At 34.4% G+C, this 23,449-nt stretch overlaps 1 protein-coding gene across 15 annotated transcripts in view; it reads right to left on the bottom strand.

The window, feature by feature from the left end:
- Positions 1-1,321: 1,321 nt before the first annotated feature.
- DTNA (dystrobrevin alpha) overlaps positions 1,322-23,449 on the bottom strand; it is a 329,968-nt gene continuing 307,840 nt past the window's right edge. For 8 of the 15 annotated variants that reach the window (XM_074277844.1, XM_074277682.1, XM_074277733.1 and 5 more), the window contains 6 exons: positions 23,282-23,441; positions 19,702-19,791; positions 17,333-17,501; positions 15,517-15,649; positions 12,695-12,742; positions 1,322-5,313 (listed from right to left, as the gene is read on the bottom strand). In XM_074277844.1, coding sequence (XP_074133945.1) covers positions 12,725-12,742; positions 15,517-15,649; positions 17,333-17,501; positions 19,702-19,791; positions 23,282-23,441 — 570 coding nt within the window. In that variant the 3' untranslated portion in view covers positions 1,322-5,313; positions 12,695-12,724. The remainder of the gene's footprint in view (positions 5,314-12,694; positions 12,743-15,516; positions 15,650-17,332; positions 17,502-19,701; positions 19,792-23,281; positions 23,442-23,449) is intronic. The other 7 variants (XM_074277657.1, XM_074277666.1, XM_074277674.1 and 4 more) reach the window with 1 other exon arrangement.

The raw sequence follows: 23,449 nt of genomic DNA, 5'->3' as shown, positions 1-23,449 counted from the left end.
AGGAAGCATAGCTGCAGACTATAATGATTGAAAATAATCATGCTTTGATGAATAAGGAAATATGGTTTAAAGAATTGCACATGTTTAACCTGTATTAGATTTTTTGGGGGTGAGAAAAATATGGAGCAAAACATTTTGCACAGATGAATTTTGAAAACTATCTTTGTTTATATTTGGAAAAACAAAATACTATCAAAAAAGAAAATAATCATGCTTTCAAAGGAAAATATTTATAGTTGCTCTTTTTTGTAGTGACCAACTATTGGAAATTGAAGGGATGCCCAGCAGTTAGGGAATGGTTGAATAAGTTATGGTGTATGATTGTAATGAAATACTATTGTATTATTAGAATTGATGAGGAAGAATGATTTTAGAAAAACCTGCAAAGACCTATATGAATTGATGTGAAGTAAGAGCAGAACCAAGAAAACATCAATATTATAATGATGATCAACTGTGAAGGACTTAGCTACTTTTATCAAATAGTAATATAATTCTTAAGGACTCATGATAAAAAATACTATCCACTTCCAGAGAGAGAGAGCCTATGAACTTAATGCAAATTGAAGTATATTTCTTCAAATTTTCTTGTAACATGGCTAATATGGAAATATGTTTTGCATAATTCATATGATTAATTGATATCACATTGCCTATGTTCTCAAAGGGTGGAGGAAGGAAATAATTTGGAACTCAAATTTAAAAAAAATATTAAAAGTAAATAATAGTTTTAAAAAATGAATCATGCTTATTGGTCCACATGATTCTCCTTTTTCCCCTTCCTATATTACTGGTAGAATTTTCTTGTCAGAACTGTCTCTCCTCTTTTACTCTATTTCTCTCCTCTTTTCTCCACTCTTCATATACTATACCCTGTTTTCTGTTCGCATTCTCTTGACTTCTGTTGACCATAAGGTTTTAGGTGAGTAAAGCATCTTTTCACCATAAAAACATTGGGGAATTTCTGAGGCAGAAAAGGAGAAAGATATCTTGTCCACATTTACTGTAAATAATGGAATTTAGGCCACCAAAGTCTACATACAGTTAGAAGTCCTGGGGTAAATCTTCTCTCCAATGGTCACTACTTGTATTATCTTATGCAATTCACACTCTGTGTATTTGCTTCTTTATTTTTAAAAAGAAAGAATTTTTCTAGATGCCAAGGTCTTTTTTTTTTTAAACTCCAGATGGCAAATCTTAGATTCTGGGTTACATCTAAGCATCACGATACTTCTTTCCTTTGTGTTCAGACTAATTTCTTTTTTGACTTTAGGAGAGAAAAAATCCATCATGACAAATGAAGAAAAAAGACCACATGAAATAGTATTTTTAAAAACCTTTTTTTAATGAAGAAATAATTCCATTCCAAAATATAGACACACAATTAAATAGTTTAATCACTTCAAAATATAACATGTCCCCAGTAGGTCCAACACACACACAAAACAATACTTAACAGCAATACAAAAAAACCCATACAATAGTAGTTTTGTTACAATACCAATGAATATTGTGAAATCTTTAGTGTCTCTGTATCCTTTGTTTCAAATGGTTTCAAATTACAGTAGTCATAATTAAAAAGTCTTACAGTTAGTAGCCTCAAGATGTAACTCTTTATATATATATATATATATATATATATATATATATATATATATATATATATATATATATATATATATATATATGTATAATTTATTTTTGGTTCAAAAGTAAAAATGCCCTTTTTGCTGAGGACACAGTGGAGTTGCTGTTTGTGGCTCCTTGAGCTGAATTGAACCAAGGTGATCACCGCAACCTGAGGTTGCATTATTTACAATATCTATCTACAATTAACAGCCAAGAACTCAAAAGAGGCGGACAAAGATGATCAAAATAAAGGCAGACACCTGTGCTAAATTAAGATGCAACAGTTTGGCTCATGCATATAAGAAAATACATATTATATCACAACAAAGGCCACACTCTTTCAATGCAATTCATTTCACTGGCCTACATACAGATGAACCTTCACCACCTTGCAGGAGATCATTCAAGAGCCTCTTCACCTTTGAACATCCCTTTGGATTATCTGCATCAATTTTCTTCACCCCCCACCCTAACCAACTACAACAATACTCTGAATCCTAATTAGTCTATTCCTCTCATGACCTAGGAGCCATATCTTGGGGATTTGGCTGTGTGTTCACACTATGCACTAAAATGCTAACATTGGGGCATGAGTGTGTAATTCTTTGTTGAATGAACAAGAAATAGCTGCCACAAGATATAATTGTATCAAACGGACAGACAGGGGACCTGCTGGGCTTTTCATTAAGAAAATACTCAAAATGTAAACCTGGAGAGCCAAAGAAACAAAACAAAACAAAATGCCAGCTTTTTTCAACAGCAGGGTTTAAGTGTCTGGATCTGGTCTGCAGGGCTATTATGGAGCTGAGAGAAATGTCAGGTGGTTAGCTACTTTGAAAATGAACCCCAAAGAAGGCATTGCAATAGCTTGATTCTTTCGCATCTGTTTGATGAAGGGTGGGTGGTACCCCAATCCCTTTGCTCACAGGAGAGCCTGATGGTATATCCTTATAATGTCTTAAACTGAAACCAGCTTTTCAATGTGAAAAAAAAAATGATGACATGTTTTGGCAGCTCTGTCAGCTGCTGAAGGTCCCTGCAGATGCAATATTGGCCTGTGGGACTCTGTATTCAGAAATTACTTGGCTGCAATTCAAAGCTGAGAGTGATTTCTGCTTGAGCATGAGGCACCAGTGGTCGCTCTTCCTGGCTAGTGGGGGGGAAGAGAGGCTTATGTTGTCATTGGGTATAGCTTGCCTTTATGGAAGGATTGGTTGATGTCACCCAAACAGCCAGCATTTGATAAGTGCCTACTATGTGCCAGGCACTATGCTAGGAAATGGGGCTACCAAAACCAAGAACAAAATAATTCTTTCTCTCAAGAATCTTATATTTTAAGGGCCATAAAAATGATTTGTAGAAAAGAAAAGAAAAAGCAAGCATTTTTAAGTGCCTACTATATGCCAGAGATGGGGCTTGCCAAGACCAAGAATAAAATGATCTATTCTCTCAAGGATCTGATATTTCAAGCATCATTTGTGGAAGAGAAAAGAAAAGAAAAACCACACTCAATGAAAGTAACCTCCAATGAGAAAGAAATCTGGGCCACATTCCAATGCTGACTGAGGTGCCAGTGATATTTAGTATTCCTCTTAGCACAGAATTCCCTATGAACAATGTCAGATAAGTATGGCCTCTGATTTCTTTTTAATTACATAAGAATAATCCTGAGGCAGGCTACTTCAGCTCAACTTCACAGGGATGAATGCCTTGTAGCCCTCTGGAAATTGAGCTGAAAAATATCTGACCAGACATGTGTTCTATATTGGGCAGCTTTCCCCTCTCACCATATGTGGGTGGTGACCAAGTCTTTGGGAGCCTAAGTTGCAAGATATCACTGAACCTGGACCTGAGTAATCAGAAAACAAAGAAAAGGATAATTGAGAAATCTTTTCAGGATTCTTAGGATGTCTCCAAATTGATTCCCCAAAAGAAAATTGTATTTATGTGGTTCCATCATTTCCTTTCTCAAATTTTAGGGAAGAAAGAGAATGATTAGAATACCTCCTACTTTTAGGGCAACTAATCCAAAATATTCATTAAAAAAATAACAATGACTCTGAAAGACCCAAAAAACATATTTTCTTTCCATCTATCCAAAGGAGTGCCACAAAGGTCTGAACCCAGCTTCTCTCCTCTCCTTCCCATAATCCTCATTGCATTCTAAATTCTCTTTCTGTTGCCCTCCAAATGGTCCAGTCTCCTTTTCTACTGCTGTAGCCTGTACTATGCATATCTGGTGGCCTACTAAGGCAAAAAACAAAACAAAACAAAATCACTCCCCAAAAAAAAGTACAAAACACAACAATAACAAACATTCAAAAAAATAGGAGAGACAACACTAGCAAGCGCACTTTAAGCCTGTACATTTAAAGCTGAAGGCCTCCAAACAACCTGATAGGGAACAGATGAGACTGAGCAAAGGAGAAGTGTTGAAGACATGCTTCTGAAAGCCCAAACAACAATGAAACGAGAGCATGGAAGAGCATAGGGGATTTAGTTGGTTTGGGGAATCTTATGGCACCTGTGGTTTATAAACAGCTTTAGTAACGAGTATTTCAAAACATAGTTCACAGTTTTAAGAAGATCTGTGCTGATTTAAAAACTAGATTCTATATAATTTGAATGTTGCCTTTTTGTATATGGTATCTATTTGGAAAAAAATATTTACACTAAATTCTATGGCTGATTTATTAGAGTATCTTGAAAGAAAACAACCCCAATTATTTATTAGCCTAGAGAATCCTGCTGCATTTGGTATAAATAATTTCTTTCTTCCTTTCTTTCTTTCTTTCTTTCTTTCTTTCTTTCTTTCTTTCTTTCTTTCTTTCTTTCTTTCTTTCTTTCTTTCTTTCTTTATCTATCTACAATTAACATTACAATTAAATTAATCTACAATTAAATTATTAATTAATTTCTTTCTTGTTCTTTTTTCTTTCTTTTTCTCCTTTTCTTTCTATTTTTCTTTCTTTCCATTTTTCTTTCTGTCTTTCTTTTTTCTTCCTTCCTTCCTTCCTTTCTCTCTCTTTCTTTTTCTTGTTAAACAGAAACTTGCAATCAAGCTATATGCCATATTACCTGCTTGGCTTCTGGATTCCAAGCAGGCACTGCAGGCAGTAACAGAATCCTTTGGGGCTAATGAATAACTGCAAGAGGTTGCTTTTTACAATTGCTTGTGGGGAAAAAAAAAGTGTACAGTGTATAGTAAATTGTTCTACTAAAATCTCAAAGTACTCAGAAATCAAAATCCTAGCTATAAACAGTATTAATATCATCATTGTAAACTGAACAGGTTCAACATCATGTGCAAAGTTTTAAAATGTTTTGTTAATACTGCCATTGCTTGTGACAGCAGTGCTGTGTTTAGCCTGGGTTTGTCATCAGGGATGAGCCATGTGACAGAAGATGCAGCTGATTAAGTTAACTTTAAACAAAAGTCTTTTTTTTTTTTCTCAAAACACACATCTACAAACTACAATTCTTATAACAAAGATTAGCAGTGCTACATTCAGCAGGCAGACAATGTCAGGGGTTGGGGTTTCATGTCAGGAGCTGTTCTACATGCTGACTCCATTCTTCAGTGACTGTGGTGGCCAGGATGTTGTCTTCTTCCTCTGATTGGATACAGCTCCCATCATCATCTGTTTTCACATAACTTTCATCATCTGTCTGACTGTAACTTGCCTAGGGAAAAGATACATGTAAATTTTTTTTAACAGAGCATGGATTTTTTTCCTGATTTAGGACTAATCTTCCCCTTCCTCATTGCAAAAACAATCTCACAGGTACTGATTGCTCCTTTCTTTATATGCAAGACAATTAAGTATTTTTCTATTCCCTTCTTTGTTGAAAGATCCTAAGAATCTTAGTGATTGAAGTGTTACCTTTATGTTAAAATTTTTTTAAAATGGAAAAATATATGTCAAAAAACTAGAACACAAACATTAATATCTTTTACATAGGAAGATGGTTTGGCTTGTTTTAGTAAAGCGTGGTCCCTCTTGTGATTTTAGTACATGGCAGACAGTGATGATAGTAGAAGTTGTAACTACTATAACAGAGATAAATTTAATTCATTAACAAAGTACTCAAAACTACTTAGCTAAGAGGCCATAATAACAGCAAATATGGATTCCACTGAACACCTTTAAAAAAAAAAAGGAATAGAAAAAAAGAAAACTAAAGGCCGTTCTTTGAGGTCTTTAGGGTCTTGTCTGTTTTTTTTTTTTTTTTCTCCTGTGGACACATGCTATGTAGTATTGTTTTCCCCAAACCAGAATTTTATTTTGAAAAGTACAAATGTGTAGCTAATAACATATTAAATCAAGGTCATCTATCATTTCTAACTCTGAATTTTCCTTGTTTGATGCTACCACAACTAATGATAGGTTCTATAGTTTCTCTGTGCCATGTGTCCCACAGAAACTTAGGGGACATTTTACCAATATCCAAGCCATTGTTTATCCCTTCTCTGTATGTTTTCTTTGTGGTCTCTTATTTAGGTTATTTTTTAAAATCCCTATTCTTTATTCCTTCTATGTTCTTTCTTCCTTTCCTCCCATCCCAGCTCTGCCTCATAGTGGCCTCTGTTTCTCTAGACTTCATTGTGTCCCAGGAATTTTTTCATTCAGTAAGATCACTTTATCATGACCCTCTCCTCTTAGGCTCCCTCTCTCTGAATGAAGGGTAATAAGTTTCTCCCAGAACCTCTATTTAAAGAAGAAAACCAAAAAATCAAAAAATGAAATGGGTCAATACTATCACTAATGAAGATGTAATTAAAGTAGTTAAGAGGAAATGAAATAAAGCAATTATTAGAAGCTATTTTTGTCCAATAATATGCCAGTAAAACTGATAACCTAAGTCAAATACATATATTTATAATAGTATTAACAGAAGAAGAAATAGAATATTTAAATAATCCTATCTTAGAAAAGAAATTGAACAAGTCATAAATGAGCTCCCTAAGAAAAAAAATCTCTAGTATCACATAGATGTACAAGTGAATTCTATCAAACATTTAAGAACAGTTGATTCTAATTCTATGTCAACTTCTTGAAGAAATAGGTAAAGTTTGACATAAACTTTTGGCATAAAATAAAGGCAAATTCCTTTTATGATCCAAATATATTTTTGATACTTAAACCAGGAAGAACAAAACCTGAAAAAAAGAAAACTATAGTCCAACTTTCCTAATGAATATTGATGCAAAAGGTTTAAATAAAATGGTGATAAGGAGATTACAAAAATATGTCATAAGATCATATGTGAACAGATGGGATTTATACCAGAAATATAGGACTGGTTTCACATTAGGAACCACTATCATCATGATTAGTCATATCAATAACAAAACTCACAAAAGTCATATGACTATTTTGATACAGAAGAAGCGTTTGAAAAGAATATACTATCCATTTCCACTAAAAATACTACAAAACATAGGAATAAATGATGCCTTTGTAAAAATGATAAATAGTATCCAGCTAAAACCATAAGCAAAACATGCTTATATGTTATGGGGACAAGCTAGAATAGGGATGAAACAAGGATGTCCATTATCACCATTATTATTCAACAGTGTACTAAAAAGCTTAGTTTTAGCATAAGAAAAGAAAAATTGAAAGAACTAGAGTAAACAACGAGGAAACAAAAACTATAGAGAATCAATTAAAAAACTAGTTGAAACATTTAACAACTTTAGCATAGTTGTAAGATATAAAATAAACATACAAATCAGCAACATTTCTACACATTATCGACAAATCAAACAAAAAATCTAGCAAAGAGTTAGAAATAAAAATTCCATTAAAAAACCTGCAAACAATATAAAATACTTGGGAATCTATCTATTAAAGGCAAAAGGGATCATATGAACACAATTACAAAACATTTTTCACACAAAGATATATTGAAACAATTGGAAAATATTAATTATTTATGGATAGGCTGAGCCAATATAATAAAATGGTAATTCTACCTAAATTAATTTACCTATTCAGTGCCATACCAAACTACCAAAGAATTATTTTACAGAAGTAGAAAAAAAAATCACAAAATGAATCTGGAAGAATAAAAGGTCAAGTGTGGGGGGGAATGTGAAGGGTGACCTAGCAGTGTTTCATACTATATTACAAAGTGATAATTATGAAAACAATCTAAGATAAGATTTGATATAAATACATAATTGTAAATGACATTTGGAGCAAGGACTCACTATTTGATAAAAACTTACTGGGAAAACTTGGAAAGCAGTTTGGCATAAACTAGACATAGACCAAATATCAATATCTCCTATCAGATACCAGATACCATATACCAAAATGGGTACATGATTTATATGTGAGTGCTATCAGAAATAGATTAGGGGAATATGGAAAAATGTACCAGTCAGATTCATGAATAAGGGAAGAGTTTATGACCAAACAAGAAATAAAGAGGCCACATGGAGAAAATGGATAATTTTGATTACATAGAATTAAAAATGTTTTGTACAAAATCAATGTAACCAAAATTAGAAGGAAAACAAAACTGGGATAACAAAATTTATAGCAAATTTCTCTGGTGAACGTCTCATTTCTCAAATACATAGGGAACTGAGCCAATTTTATAAAAATAAACAATTCCCCATATTATAAATTAAAACAAAAATCTGTTCATTTTTTATCAGGCTATACTCTTCAGGACTTCTTCATCATGAACCCTCTACTCACTGCTCTCTCCTCCCCTCCTTTCAGTGTTCTCTTATGTCTTGTCTTTCATCTTTAGGATATAAGCTCCTTAAAGGAACTATCTTTTGCCATTCTGTGAATTTCTAGTGATCACCACAGTGTCTGGCACATAGTAGATGCTTAATAAATATTTACTGACTATTGCATAACAAAACTATATTGAAGGATTGTAATAATTCAAGAAATAGTAGGGCACAGTGACTAATACTAGATAAATGACAATGAACAAATCATTTAAACTTTTATTATCTTGTCAATAGACAAAGATTGTGGGAACTAACACATCATGAAATCACAGCGCTGGACAAAAATAAAATAATTTAGCACATTCAATTAAACAAATTAAATAGGGGCAGCTAGGTGGCACAGTGGACAGAGCACTAGTCCTGAACTCAAAAGGACCTGAGTTCAAATCTGGCCTCAGACACTTCTAACACTTCCTAGATGTATGACCCTATGTTACCCTTAAAGGTAAAAGGAGTCTCTGAAATCATTGATTCCAAAGCCCTCATTTTACAGATTGTACAGAGTTGGTACAATGTATGGAGTAGGGAAATCAGAATCAGAAGATCTGAGTTCAAAAAGATACTTTTTAACCCCCTAAGTAGGGATACATTGGATAAAGAGCTGAGCTTGGAATCAGAAAGATTCAACCTTAGATACTTATTGACTGGGTGACTTTGGGCAAGTTACTTTAACCTGTAACAGTTTCCCCAAGTGCAAAACCAACTCCCTTGGGCTGGCCATATTGTTTGAAGATCAAATGTATGCTTTCCAAAAAAAAAAATAATTTATAGAGAACTCACACAAGGCAAGGGCTCTCAAGGTGGTAAGCAAAAGTGACACAAAAATACTCTCAAGGTATCTTTTAAGAACTTTAGAATCGATTGTATGATATGGGAGATGCTGATATAGGACTGCCCAGCTAGGTGTGCTCTCATCAGAGAAGGGACTGTCTCTTTGAGTAAAGCAGAACTGGATTAGCCAAAGAAAACATGAAATGTGCACAATTAAACAAGCTTCTCCAAATGTTCATATGAATTATTTGTGTCCAACTGTGGCAGAGCATTCTGAGCTTGTATTGATCTGATCAGCCAGAGTTGGATATACTGTAATTTGATTCTAACATAGTGATGTTGTTTTGGTCATCTTCAAAAATGAAAGACAACAGCAATCTGCCTCAGTTTCCCTGTATGCAAAACCAGGATACTGGCACTTTTATCCCAGGGTTGGTATGAAGTTAAAATTAAATAAAATTTGTAAAGCACTTTGCAAACCATAAGGTGCTACATACATGCTATTGTTATGAATTAATTGCTCTCAGCCTCAGCTTCCTCATCTATAAAATAGGTTATAATAACAGTATTTATCTTTTAAGGTTGTTATGAAGATGAAATGAGATTTTTAAATGCACTTTACAAACATGAGAGTACAATACAAATGCTATTTATTATAATTATCGTTATTATTAATTGTCCACCCAGCCTCAGTTTCCTTATCTGTAAAGTGGGAATAATAATAGCACCTACCTCACTGGGGCTGTTGTGAGGATCAAATTAACAAATGTAGAGCCCCCTGTAAGCTGTAAGCTGTTATATAAACTGTTAGTAAAGATGAGAAAACTGAGGCACACACAGATGATGAGAAAAAAACACCTTGCCCAAAATCACATAGGCAATAGGGGATACACCCTGCATTTTTATCTGGGTTCTCTGACTTGAAATCAAGAGCTCTTTCTATTGTATCATGATATCCTTGAAGTGACTTTTAAAAATGCTTAAAATGATAAGTGTTAGGATTACTAAGTGAGAACTGAGGTTGTCTGGACAATTACAAGGTGAGAACTCAGGTTGACTTGATAGAGGGGGCAAGCTCATTGGCTGGGGTGGTTCTTCCCAGAAGCCCTTGCATTATCCCACGCCCATTCTCTGGGAGGATAAAAAGAGACAGCGCTGGGCGCAGAGAGGAGATCGGCCTGGAGAAGAATAAGAGCTGGAGGAGATTCAGAGCCAGGATTCAAGAGGAAGACACTCTGAATTGCATCAGGCTTGACGGGGCTCTCTGCAGGAAGGGAAGTCACTTCTTTGGACAAGAGTTAACAGCAACTGCCTGGAGACAACGGTTCGTTACAGGAAGAAGAATCTGTAGGAAAGGATTTGAGTAGACACAGCAGATCTCTTCCCAGAGAGCGATCCAGCAGCTTCTGGAGACGACAGCTCGCTACAATTGGCGCCCAACGTGGGGCAAGGACTTTTGCTTATCCTGACAAGAGGAGCTAGACCAGACCTTTGCAATTTGGCGCCCGAATTGCAAAGGTCTGGTCTAGCTCCTCTTGTCAGGATAAGCAAAAGTCCTTGCCCCACGTGTGGACGCCAATTGTAGCGAGCTGTCGTCTCCAGAAGCTGCTGGATCGCTCTCTGGAAGAGATCTGCTGTGTCTACTCAAATCCTTTCCTACAGATTCTTCTTCCTGTAACGAACCGTTGTCTCCAGGCAGTTGCTGTTAACTCTTGTCCAAAGAAGTGACTTCCCTTCCTGCAGAGAGCCCCGTCAAGCCTGATGCAATTCAGAGTGTCTTCCTCTTGAATCCTGGCTCTGAATCTCCTCCAGCTCTTATTCTTCTCCAGGCCGATCTCCTCTCTGCGCCCAGCGCTGTCTCTTTTTATCCTCCCAGAGAATGGGCGTGGGATAATGCAAGGGCTTCTGGGAAGAACCACCCCAGCCAATGAGCTTGCCCCCTCTATCAAGTCAACCTGAGTTCTCACCTTGTAATTGTCCAGAAAACCTCAGTTCTCACTTAGTAATCCTAACAGATAAGTAGCATTTATCTAAAACTATCAGCAAGCCTTATTTGGAATGTGGATAAGCTAGAAGCATTCCCAATAAGATCAGTCAAACAAGGATGCCCATTATCACCACTATTATTCACTATCATGCTAGAAATGTTAGCTCTAGCAATAAGAGAAAAAAAAAAAGATATTGAAGGAATTAGAGTAGAGAATGAGGAAACAAAACTATCATTTTTTGCAGATGACATGATGGTATATTTAGAGAATCCTAGAGAATCAGCTAAAAAACTATTAGAAGCAATTAACAACTGTATCAAAGTTTCAGGATATAAAATAAACCCACATAAGAATAAAATACTTCAGTTACCATTGATTTCTTTAATGTGGGAGAACTTCTACTGATTCTGAACACAGTCTTTGTGAGCTTTGGGTGGGGGATTTCCCTCAGTTTTGGTGACTAAAAAGGAAAAAGCTGGATGATCACTTTGAGGCAAAACTTCTCATACTGAGAATTCCTAAAATTAGGCTGATTCTCTGACAGTGGAAACACACAGACTATCTTTTCCAGCTTTATTGTTGTTCAGTTGTGTGGACAACATAGCATGCCAACATTGTTCATGAGATTTTCTTGGCAAAGGATACTGGGATAGTTTGCCATTTCCTTCTCCAGGAGATTAAAGTAAACAGAGCTTAAATGACTTGTACAGACACACAGCTAGTAAGTAACTGAGGCCACATTTGAACTCAAGTCTTCCTGACTCTAAGTCCAGGACTCTATTCACTAAGCCCCCTAACTGCCTCCAGCTTAGTACCTCCCAAACTAAGGGATTCACCTCCACAGCCTTCCCAAATCTAGGAGAAGTAGTAAAAGATGGCATGTTTAATTCTTTGATTTAATCATAAAGTTGATGAAGACCATGCTACTCTATCATATCTCTTTGCAGTATGACTTTCTCAGCCTAGTATTCATGAGATTTCTTTTAAAAATATTTTGATGATTACATTTCAATGTGATTGCTTTCCTTTGTAATGCTATATATTTTATGTATTTAAAAAAGTGATTCTGAAAAGGGATCCATAAGCTTTACCACCAGACTACCAAAGAGGTCCATGACACCAAAACAAACAAACAAACAAAAAAACAAAACAAACAAAAAAAAAAAAACAAAGAAAAAAAAAAGTTAAGCACCTCCCTGATCTAGTTTTATAAAGATTGGATAACATGTAAAGTAAGCAAGAAGATATTGTTTCATGAACTGAGTGAATGCCAAGGGCTGATTCCTGGTCATTAGCAAATGGAAGGAATCCTTCCAATTATCCAAATGAATCAGATAAAAATTCAGGTTCTAGAGATACTGGCTAGCACTCTATAGAAATACTCTATAAACAGCTATGATTGCTGGATGTCAATAGGGAAGGAGTATATCTTGTTACATGCAAACTTTAAAAAAAACAAACAAAAAAGTGATTGTGAAGTTGAGCTCCAAAGTTGCCAGAATTCAGTGCTAAGTAGCCATTCTCTCTCCTGAATTAAGAGGATACTTACTTGAGAGGAAAATGATAGAAGGATATGCACTCAACCTTGCAAGCTGACCTGTGGTGAAAAAGGATATAAACAAGAGAGGTGACACATAAGTCAGAGAGGCAGCCAAGCTGGTGAATTATTTGGATGAAAGCCAAGCACACACAAAGATTGCAGGAGTGAGGGTTTGGGGAGGAGAGGAGAAGAGGGAATGGTGACTGGAGCATTTGCATAATCAGACATCTGTATGTTCACAGAAAATCATCTCAAATTCTTTCAGACACTTTTTTTTTTTTTGGTGGTTCTGACATTTTATTTCTGCCTGCCATTGTGGTATCTGGGCATCCAGGAGAAAACAATGTGAAAACAGGTTAATGCTCAAAAAAAGGTTTCTTCATCTTAGAGAAAAGACTAAAGCTCTCAGTATTTCCTCGACAAATCTTACCCACCAGCGTCATTCCTGATTCATAAAAAAAAAAAAAAAAAAAAAAAAAAAAAAAAAAAAAAAAATCAGATCCAATGTTCTGTAGAGAACCACAGAAGGGTGACCTCCCCCTAACTCATGGAATTCCTATAGACATAGTTCCCGGTGTTACCCAAAGCCAGAAATAACAGCTCCAAGAGAGAGGCCATGCTGAGGAGCCTAGAAAAACATGAACCAGGGCATTGATAATTTTACCGTATCTCTCTGTGTACATGAAATAGAGTCAAATGAGAAACATGTGGGGATATCATCAGTCAAAATTCCCTGTGACTTTCTAATGGCATGATTCCAAGCAAAGTGACATAGTTCTTTCCTTTTATGGAATGTAGTGAAAAACTAGGGAAAAAAGAAATCTTCATTGACCAGGATTTTAGCAGCTTTATGCAAGTTTCTGTACCATTTTGTGTATTATAAATATTTACACATAAATATGTTTATGCACTTATGAATATGTATATCTAATATTTATAAATAAATGTTTATATAAACTATGTAACATATTTATACATAAACATATATAAATACTAATATATCAAAATAAATATGAAAATTCACACATAAATATATTTTATATATTTATCTCTATTTATATACAAAAGAGAGAGAGATATTAATATTTATTTTAAACAACTGGACCAACATGTTAGTTGTCTGTGAAAGAAGACCCTTCCCAAGGTATTTTGAGACCAAACTGAAAAAAAATTAATGAAATGTCAGGAGTTAAAATCCTAAGATAAAAAGATCAAAAATCACAGCAAACATGGAACCAAGATTTTGGTATTCCATTGTTAGAAAAGTATAATAGAATGATTTTAATTGCATTTGCTTTTATCAAATCATTGCCCAGATGAATTATAGAAGCTGTGAAACCTTTTCTTCTTTTCTTTGGTGGGGGAAGGGTACTATTTCCCTTTGCTCTATAGTTCCCCAGGGAGAATGTTTCAAATTTTAATTTAACATGTCATGTAAGAAAGTCAAATAACAGGTCACTTTTTTTTTTTTTCTCCTTTGGTCCACTTAAAAAAAGAAAGAGAAAGAAAGGAAGAAAAAAGGAAGGAAGAAAGAAAGATCCTAGTAAGTCTTTTCTTTGTCAGGCTCAATGTCCTTAGTTTTTTCAAGTTATCAGTCAATCAGATTTTGAGAACCTTTATTGTCCGCTACCCTTTTTTCCTCCTGATGCTTTTTAAGAAGTTTTAAGGGACAAATATATTTCTAATATTTCTGAAGGCTTGCTATATCTATGTACTTCTGTATTTTGACCTTTCAATTTTCCCAGAACTTTTCTCAATAGAATATTGTACTCTGTCATCTGTCTTTTTATTTTTATTTTTTTGGTGGGGTAGTGGAAATTGGAGCTGTGATTTGCCCAGGGTCACATAGCTAGTAAGTGTCTGAGTCTAGATAGATGCAAACTTACTCCGAGGCTGGTGCTCGATCCACTGTATCACCTAACTGCCTCAGTCATTTATCTTTAGAATGAATCCATGAGTAGATAGTCTCTATTTTTTTTTTTTATAAAAGTGGGTACAGATAGTTTTAACTTACTTTTATTGATTATTCTCATGTAATAACTAATATAACTATTCAAATATAATTAAGATAAGTATTTAAATCCTGTAGCAGTTTTAAAGTATTTTGGGAAATATATCTTGTATTTCTTCTAAAAATCTGTTTCTAATAAATATGGTGAAATAAGAACTTATTAGTACTATAAGAACTAGAAAGAAATGAAATTTCTGCCAAATTTTGCATACAATAAAGACATTTCACCCAATTTTAGACTTTCTGACATTCTAGAGTTTCAAATAAAGTACTTTTGAGTAATTAATAGAATTAATTTGCATGATTAGTGTTATAGTATTAGTAAGTACCTGTCAATGATTTGATTTGTTGTTGAAAATATGCCTATCTTAATCCTTAGGAAAGTAGGAATGAATGAATTTTCTTAGTTCTACAAAGGATCCCAGCTATGAAAATAGTTGTAATGTAGACCAGAGTTTTTTAAACTGTGGATTGTGACCTCATATGGGGTTATGTAACTGAATGTGGGGGTTATAAAAAATTTGACAGCACTAAAAAGTATCAAATATTCCATCAAGATTTAATTCTTTATGTAAAAGTAAACAAGCAATCCATCCATTAGTATGCAAATTTTCTTTCATCTTTAATAAATGGTAAAATTATATGTACACCAAAGAATTGTTTTAAAATCAATTTCTTTATGATTTATTATTGGTAAATGTTTTATTTGTACCTATATACCTGGAGTCAAGTAAAAAATTTCTCTAGTGAACAGGGGTTGTGAATAGAAAAAGTTTAATAATAAAGAGAGGACTAAGGAACATGAATCTGATTGGTATACCTGGTAGGCCTCGTCCTGTAGTTTCTGTTTCAGGTATTCTTCCATCTTGAGCTCATTTTCCAACTGACGGACAGAGTCATTTTCATAATTTTCATCTTCAGTTCTCACATAGGGGTCCCCATCTTCTGTAACCCTAAGAATGCAACAATACAATTAATTGGAGCAAATGGATCTTGGGCACAAAGAGAAATTGACTAAGGGAAAACATGGGTAAAAAATTCATAGCAGATGTGTGTTTTCTTGAGAGGGAGCATGGTTTAATGAGAAGAGCATTTGATTTGGACTCAACTGAAACCTGACTTTATATCTTAACTCTGAAATTTAAAGCTTTGTGATTTTGAGGAAATCATTTCAACTTTATAGGCATCAGTTTTCACATCTGTAAAATGAGAACAGTGAGTCATCCCTTCCACATTGCTGGGGTGAGGGATGCTGCAACTCTGGAAATTTGCATAAATTTTTTTACTCCCTTTGTACCATAAAAGAGTCTGAATTATTATTGTATTAAAAGATAAGATATGCTGGAATTATGTAATACCATACATATATTTTGTGTATTTCTGAGTTTTTAAACTTTTTTGTGATATCTGTTGACCTTGCTTCTGCAAGACTCCCCCAGAATTCCCATTTAATTTCTTATGCTAACCTGGGATATATCAAAACCATGAAGGGGAAAGTTGCAATGTGGGAGAGATAACTTTAATATTCATTGGATGGATCAAGTGAAATAATATATGTTAAGGGGCTCTAGAAACTTCAGGGATTATTATTTTTAGTAGCAATTTCATCCTTAGTTCTATCTGCTTTCATCTTTGTGTACGTTGGAGTTTTATATTCACTTTCATAACTAATTAAAATATCTTCTAAAATAACATTTTCTTGTATTCAAGATCCTGAGGTTTTTAATGTAGTTTTTTTATGATAGACAAAAATCAAGGAAATTCTGTACACTGGGTAGTTTAAGCCTTAGTCTAAAGAAAAATATAAATAATCAATCATTATGTGAAATAAAATGAATGTTTATTAAGGAGCAAAGATTAATTCATTCTTAACTCATTCCAAAGACTAAACACAGAAAATAAGGAATTCCAGAGCAAAGGATAACTATAACTATTATATTTTGATCCTCTGTTTTATATTCTGCTTACTAACATTTGAATTTTAAATAAAGAGCAACGATAATCTTAGGCTAACATTTTTTACAGAGGTAGTATAAACAGAAAATAGAGGAGGTTGACTTTTAACTTAGACATTCTACCCCTTCTGGCTGTGTAACTCTAGAGAAAGTCACTTAAGTTCTCTCTATTTCTACCACCTTCCAGTGACTTATCAACTTATCCATAGATAGGTCAAACTCTGTATTGGTAGAAGGAATTTCATATTGTGAGTTCCTCAAGGCAGATCCTTTATAGATAGTTTTTTTATGCATCACTTTTGATGAATGCCAATAATTTCATCTGGTTACTTTCTCCTTTGGTTCTTCAAAGAAGCTAAGCTTCTTCTTTGGAAACCTATATAAACTTCTCCATTTGTTTCCTTTCCTAGAAATTTTTTATAGAGAATGACAGCAGACCCTGCTCAAGTTTTTTTCTAATCAAGCTATTCCTTCTACTATTAATATGTCTCACCTCTGAATGCTGATGCATTTAAATGCACCTCAGTTCTTTCTCTCCATGAGGGTTAGACCATTAATGCCATCCATTTTCAAAATTGAAGGAACATCTCTATCTCCAAACAACCGGCATTTTCTCCACCTATCACAATCTTTATCTTTTTAACTTTAGAGGAACACACACAAAAATGGGGAGATACTTACATATCACTGCGCATGGTCCCAGTGGCAGCTCCACTGTGAAGATAACCAGGTTTTCTGGCGTGGATTTGTGCAAGGAAAGCCTTTTCAGAAGTGGGTGATGGAACTAGGTCATCAAATTGGGTCCGCCCAAATTCAGAATCCACATTACTCTCAGTCTCACTCCCTACCTCTATAGGAATAATTAAGAGATAAAGCAACATTCCCTTTTCTATTGGCATTGTAAACCATTTTAATATTTACCCAAATCAATGAATAAGTATAACAATCAGAGGCTGTATATAGGATTTTATTCTCTACACTGAAAAATGGTGGGATTTTTTCTTTTCGTCTGCTACAATTCACATAAATTTTAGAAGCTTTTTCCTCCCCAACAAATACTCCATGGAATGTAATTCCCCCCTGAGGCTGGGATTAAGTGACTTGCCCAGGGTCACACAGCTAGGAAGTGTCTGAGTGTCTGAGATAACATTTGAACTTGGGTCCTCCTGAATTCAAGGCTGGTGCTCTATCCACTGCGCCACCTAGCTGCCCCCATGGAATGTAATTTTAAACTTTAAAACTTAAACCTGATATAATAGCATGATCCTATACTTTTTAACATTTTGTAACATACATGTTGCTTAAAATGCCATTTGCCAATGAAGTCATACATTTTATAATAAATTATTTAATTGTATAAACTGATAATATTATTCTGAGGATGTGTTTATTACCTTCCTAGAGAGAGCAAAACGGTCAATTTTTAGCAATTTACTTAGACAATAGTTCAATGCTACCATCCATGAAGTCTTTAATTCTATACTTTATTCCTATTTAGTGATTGGACAGTTAAGTGACAAAGTTGATAAGAGTACTGGGCCTAGAGTCAGGAAAACTCAAATTCCTGAGTTCAAATCTGATTTTATACACTTACTAGTTGTGGGATCCCTGGCAAGTCATTTAACCTTGTTTGCCTCAGTTTTCTCATCTGAAAAATGAGCTGGAGAAGGAAAAGGCAAACCACATCAGTATCTTTGCCAAGAAAACCCTACATGAAATCACAAAGAGTCAGACATGACTAAATAACAAAATAAATCAGGCAGCGAGGTGTTACAATAGATAGAGTACTGAGTTTGGAGTCAGGAAGACCTGAATTCAAATCCAGTTTTTGTAACTTTCTTGCTGTATGGCCCTGGGCAAGTTACTGACTTAATTCCTCAATTACAAAAATGGGGATAAAATTTTTACCTAACTCAGGATTGTTGTGAGGATCTAGCAAAAATATTCGCAAAACAATTACTTAGCAAAATATGTGGGCAGAATATAACTGTTTGTTTCCTTTTTTTTTTTTAATTTGATGAGAATAGCTGACAATTGCATAAGTGAAGGAAAATCCCTTACATTAATAAAATAATGGATCCTTCATCTATTTGTTTCTGTCACTGCACAAGCTAAGTTATAAAAGAAAGCTAGCTTCAATCCAGTTCCCATACTCATTTTATATTAGGTCCTTCTATATAATTTTGTGTATCTATATTTTTAAATTAATTATCCTATTAGGTTTAAACTAAGTTCCTCAATAAGAATAGTAAATGTGAAAGACACAGAAGCCTAGGATTTTTGGAAGTTCTAATGCTATTTAGTTAATAAAATGTGGATTTTAATGTTAAATCTATAATGATAAAAGTAATAAAATTAAGTTTCTGTTGGTGTCTCTCCCACTCCAAACTTTGGTGTTCAAAAGGCATCCGAATATCAATAAACTCTTCATTTATAAATAAATATTTCAAAAAAAAAAAAAAAAAAGACCCACAAAAGCAACTTACTGAAGAATCTGGAGCTATCACTAATATGTGTGGAACAATGGAAAAAATAAGAAGGATTAAGGTGAAATTGTTTATTCTTATTAAGTTGATATTCTTACCATAATCAAAACCATTTTATGTTAGACGAGAAGTGAGGAACAAAATTGAATTCGGAAGTAGTGTGTTATAATGGAAAGGAAGCTGAAATTGGAGATAGAGGACTGGGTTTGAATTCTGACTCTACCCTTGATGGCCTGTGTGATGTTGGGCAAATAATTCCTATGTTACTCAGTCTTCTTATCTTTAAAACGAAGAGATTGGAATTGATGGCCTCTGAGGTCTCTCCCAGCTCTAAATATTTGATCTTGTGACAGATTCTGGCTTTGGAGAATTTGTCTTGAATGACACATAAATTTTGAAAACTCAAGTTTGCCATTACCTTTGCAATGACTCTATGAATCAAGACAAAGTATACATTTTCTCCTTTTATTATTTTTCATTCAATTTGACTAATAATTATTAATTATTAATTTATGTGTCATTATTATTTAATGATGAAGACATGGGTAAAATTTAGAGTCTCACCTGAATTTAGCTCCTTCACCAAAGAGGACATGGTATTAGTGATGGAGTCTGCAGCCACAAGTAAGTCATTCCTTAAATTTCTCCTTGTACCTTGAGTAGAAAAACATAATATAAAACACATGATTTTTATCTATTTTCATTTTTTAAAACAAACAACCTTCCTCCCCCACAGAGCTAGTAAAATGAACAGACTCCTCCAACATCCTGAAGGAATATATATTATTGGAGAAAAAAGCCTGAGTTATTTAGGACAAACAGTTTCATTTTTCCAAAGACCATATACACTAGTAATTTGACAGTCTCTGACTTCTGATTATACAACTTTTAAACAAATCACCCACACAAATAGTTACAATATCTGTTGTTCCCATTTTCCCTTTCCCTCTTCCTTTCCCACTCCCATTTCTATCAGAGCATGTAATTAAGATCCTCATCACCCAGAGGTTTCACTGCTACTGGTAAGAACATATTTTTAAAGCATGGGAGTGTCTTAGAAAGTGTGTTCTTAGGGTAAGGTATACACTGACCCTGCTAGGAACATCTTTTCATCACTGTTCTTTCCTCTGTTTGGAGATATATTGACTCCAAGGCAGCAGAATACATGTGTTGGGAAGCATAACATTTTATCCATTGCAATACTAAAACTCCACCAACTCTACATCCCAAAGGAAAGCAATCAGAACTCATATGCATAATGGATAGACAAGGGAGGAAACCAAGGACAAGGGCCTTAACTGCTAAATGATGTTCACAGACATAATAAATATTACTTTGCTCCTAATTTGTACTTTCTGAAGACCATGACCTCCCAAGAAGCTATAGAATGTCCTGACCAGATTTCCAAAACACCAGGATTGTTCTCAATATTTCCTTAAGTATCTTGGCTAAAACATCCCAAGGCAGAAATGCCAAATCAATCAGCTAGCTATATGGCACTCAGCATGGTGAAGACAGTGCTTTGTAGATCAACATTTCACTCAGACTATTTCCTGCTTCTGGCCCTACTAAATAACAATTTCTAGTGGTGTTGGAACTCTGAATTCATCTTCACATTAAAAAAAAAAAAAACCAACTCCATTAAGGCTATGTTCTATAGTACTATTAATATTGTATTAACACTAATGCTGTACTAACTTTATAGCTTGCTATTACTATTATATTTCAAAAGCACTCTAGAAGTTAAAAAAACATTTGTGGAAGGAAGCTACGAGGTGCAATAGATAGAACACTAAATAGAGTCAGGAAAATCTGAGCTCAAATATGGCTTTAGATTATTAGGAGGGTGATTCTGGGCAAATCACTTAACTGTTCTCAGTCTCACTTTTGCCATCTATAAAATGGGGATAATAACAGTACCCACATCCCAGGGCTGTTGTGAGCATCATTGAAATAATATTTGTAAAGTACTTTAAAACACTCTATAAATTCTGGCTATTATATAATCTTAGAACCTCATGATTTAAATGTGAATTCTATGGGAAAATATTCTCAACGGTACTTTTGGTAAATTGAGAATTAAACTTACTATAAAATATATCTCTATCACATGACTGGTTATTAACTGCAATATAACTTAGACTTATTAGTCAAAATTAATAGGTTTGGCTAACAGGCTAAATCTGGATGAGAAATGATTTAAATTTCTATAAAAATAATACTGGAGAAGAAAAGAAGGTACATTTCTTCTATATCACAAAATATTTATACTTGTTTTTGCATTAAGAAGCACACAATTATGTCAGGGCTCTGTACTTTGTTTCATAGACTACTTTCATACTTTCAGACCTTTAAAAAAGTGCTAAAAAAGGTGTGAGTTCACCAGATGCTTTCATCATGACCATCCTCATATCAATTATTGAGAAAAGAGGTAAAGCTGTTTCTGAAATTCACTTCATTTTCAATAAAGTTCTGTGAGAAAAGGGAATACCCATCAGGCATCTATATATCACAATAAACCTCTACTTGTCTATCTCAACTCACTCCCCTGTGCAGAAAATAATTAAGCTGCTGTGCTTTCTGCAAACTGAATCATCTCAGTCTTTTGTTAGTTATCAGAGAGAAGGGGATGAGTAAGTAAATGAAGAACTTAATAGACTGTTCTCATGCTCCAGAATGTTTACTTTGGAGGAGAAGGATAGGAAAGTTAACTAAATTTTAAAAAATCACTATGTTCACTGAGAATAGCTCTGAATAAGAATGGTTATATTGTTCAATTGTGTCTGACTCTTTGGGGTTTTCTTGACAAAGATACTGGAGTAATTTGCCATTTCTTTCTCCAGCTCATTTTACAGATAAGGAAACTAAGGAAACAGGGTGAAGTGACTTGCTCCGGAATCATACAGCTGATAAATGTAGAGGCCACATTTGAACTTAGGTCTTTCTAACTTTAGGCCTAAGGCTCTATCCACTGTGCAACTTAGCTACCCTAAGAATGGTTATACAGTGAAGTAAATAAGAAGTAGGACATTTTTCTTCCTTCTTTGAAGGCATTTGTACCTCTTCTTTTACCCTTTACTAGTGCCTTCATTTTCAGATTACCTTCCATTATATGGCATGTATCTTATAAGTACAATTTTTTGCATGTTGTCTCCCGTTAGATTGTGAGCTTGAGGACAAGGTCTGTAATTTTTTTTTCCTATCTCCAGAATTTAGCACGGTGCCTGGTACCTAGTAAAGGAATGTTGACTGATTGACTGAATGCTACTAACTTTATATCTTATGTTTTATCAGAATATCCGAGAAATCAAAGGTTTCCACTATAGTACTAAACGATGTCTGCTTATGGAGGATGTAGCAGAAAGAAAGAAGAATTATTTATAATCAATTTTGGGCAAGAAAGTAGAATATGCCATATTATATTGCAAAACTCTCATAAGTTTAGATCAGTGATTCTTAATTTAGATATCATGAACTTAGATTTTTTTTTTAAATAACAGCTTTTTATTTTCAAAAAATATGCAAAGATAGTTTTCAACATTCATAAGTTTCAAAATTTTCTCCCTCCTTTCCCCCCTCCCCCAGATAGCAAATAATCCAATATATGTTAAACATATATTCTTCCTTACATATTTCTCCATTTATCATGTTGCACAAGAAAAATCATATCAAAAAGGTAAAAAAATGATGAACAAAAACCAAGCAAACAATAATAAAAAGGTGAAAACACTAATATGATCCATATTCAATCCCTACAAGTCCTCTCTGTGGATGCAGAAAGCTCTCTCCATCATAAGACCATTGGAACTGACATGAATCATCTCATTGTTGAAAAGAGCCATATCCATCAGAATTAAGCATCACATAATCTTACTGTTGCTGTGTACAATGTTCTCTTGATTCTACTCACTTCACTTAGTGTCAATAAATTTAGTTTTAAAAAAACATTTTGATAACCGCATTTCACTGTAATTGATATTCTTGCCAATCCTATGTATTTTATTGTATGCATTTAAAAACATCAGATTTCTGAGAAGGGGACCATGTATTTTGTCTAAATTGCAAAGAGGTCAAGACCACATTGCGACATTTAAGTGAATTGGTCTCTACCAGTCCAAGCAAGATCCAAAATCATATCACTTACTTTGTGCAAAGGCTTCTTGTACATCTCCTCCTACCCCTGTCAGAGAGTCCTGAGGTGTATGAGTTGGGGTGGAGCAGGCAGAGGCTGATCTGATGGGCATAGGAATAGGCCTGCTTATTGTGTGACTTGGAGAAGAACGTGGAGAACCTGCCCCTTGCGTCTGGAAGG

The sequence above is a fragment of the Sminthopsis crassicaudata genome, chromosome 1 (assembly GCF_048593235.1).
Source record: "Sminthopsis crassicaudata isolate SCR6 chromosome 1, ASM4859323v1, whole genome shotgun sequence".
Lineage (NCBI taxonomy): Eukaryota > Metazoa > Chordata > Mammalia > Dasyuromorphia > Dasyuridae > Sminthopsis > Sminthopsis crassicaudata.
This window is presented reverse-complemented; position numbering and strand designations above follow the sequence as displayed.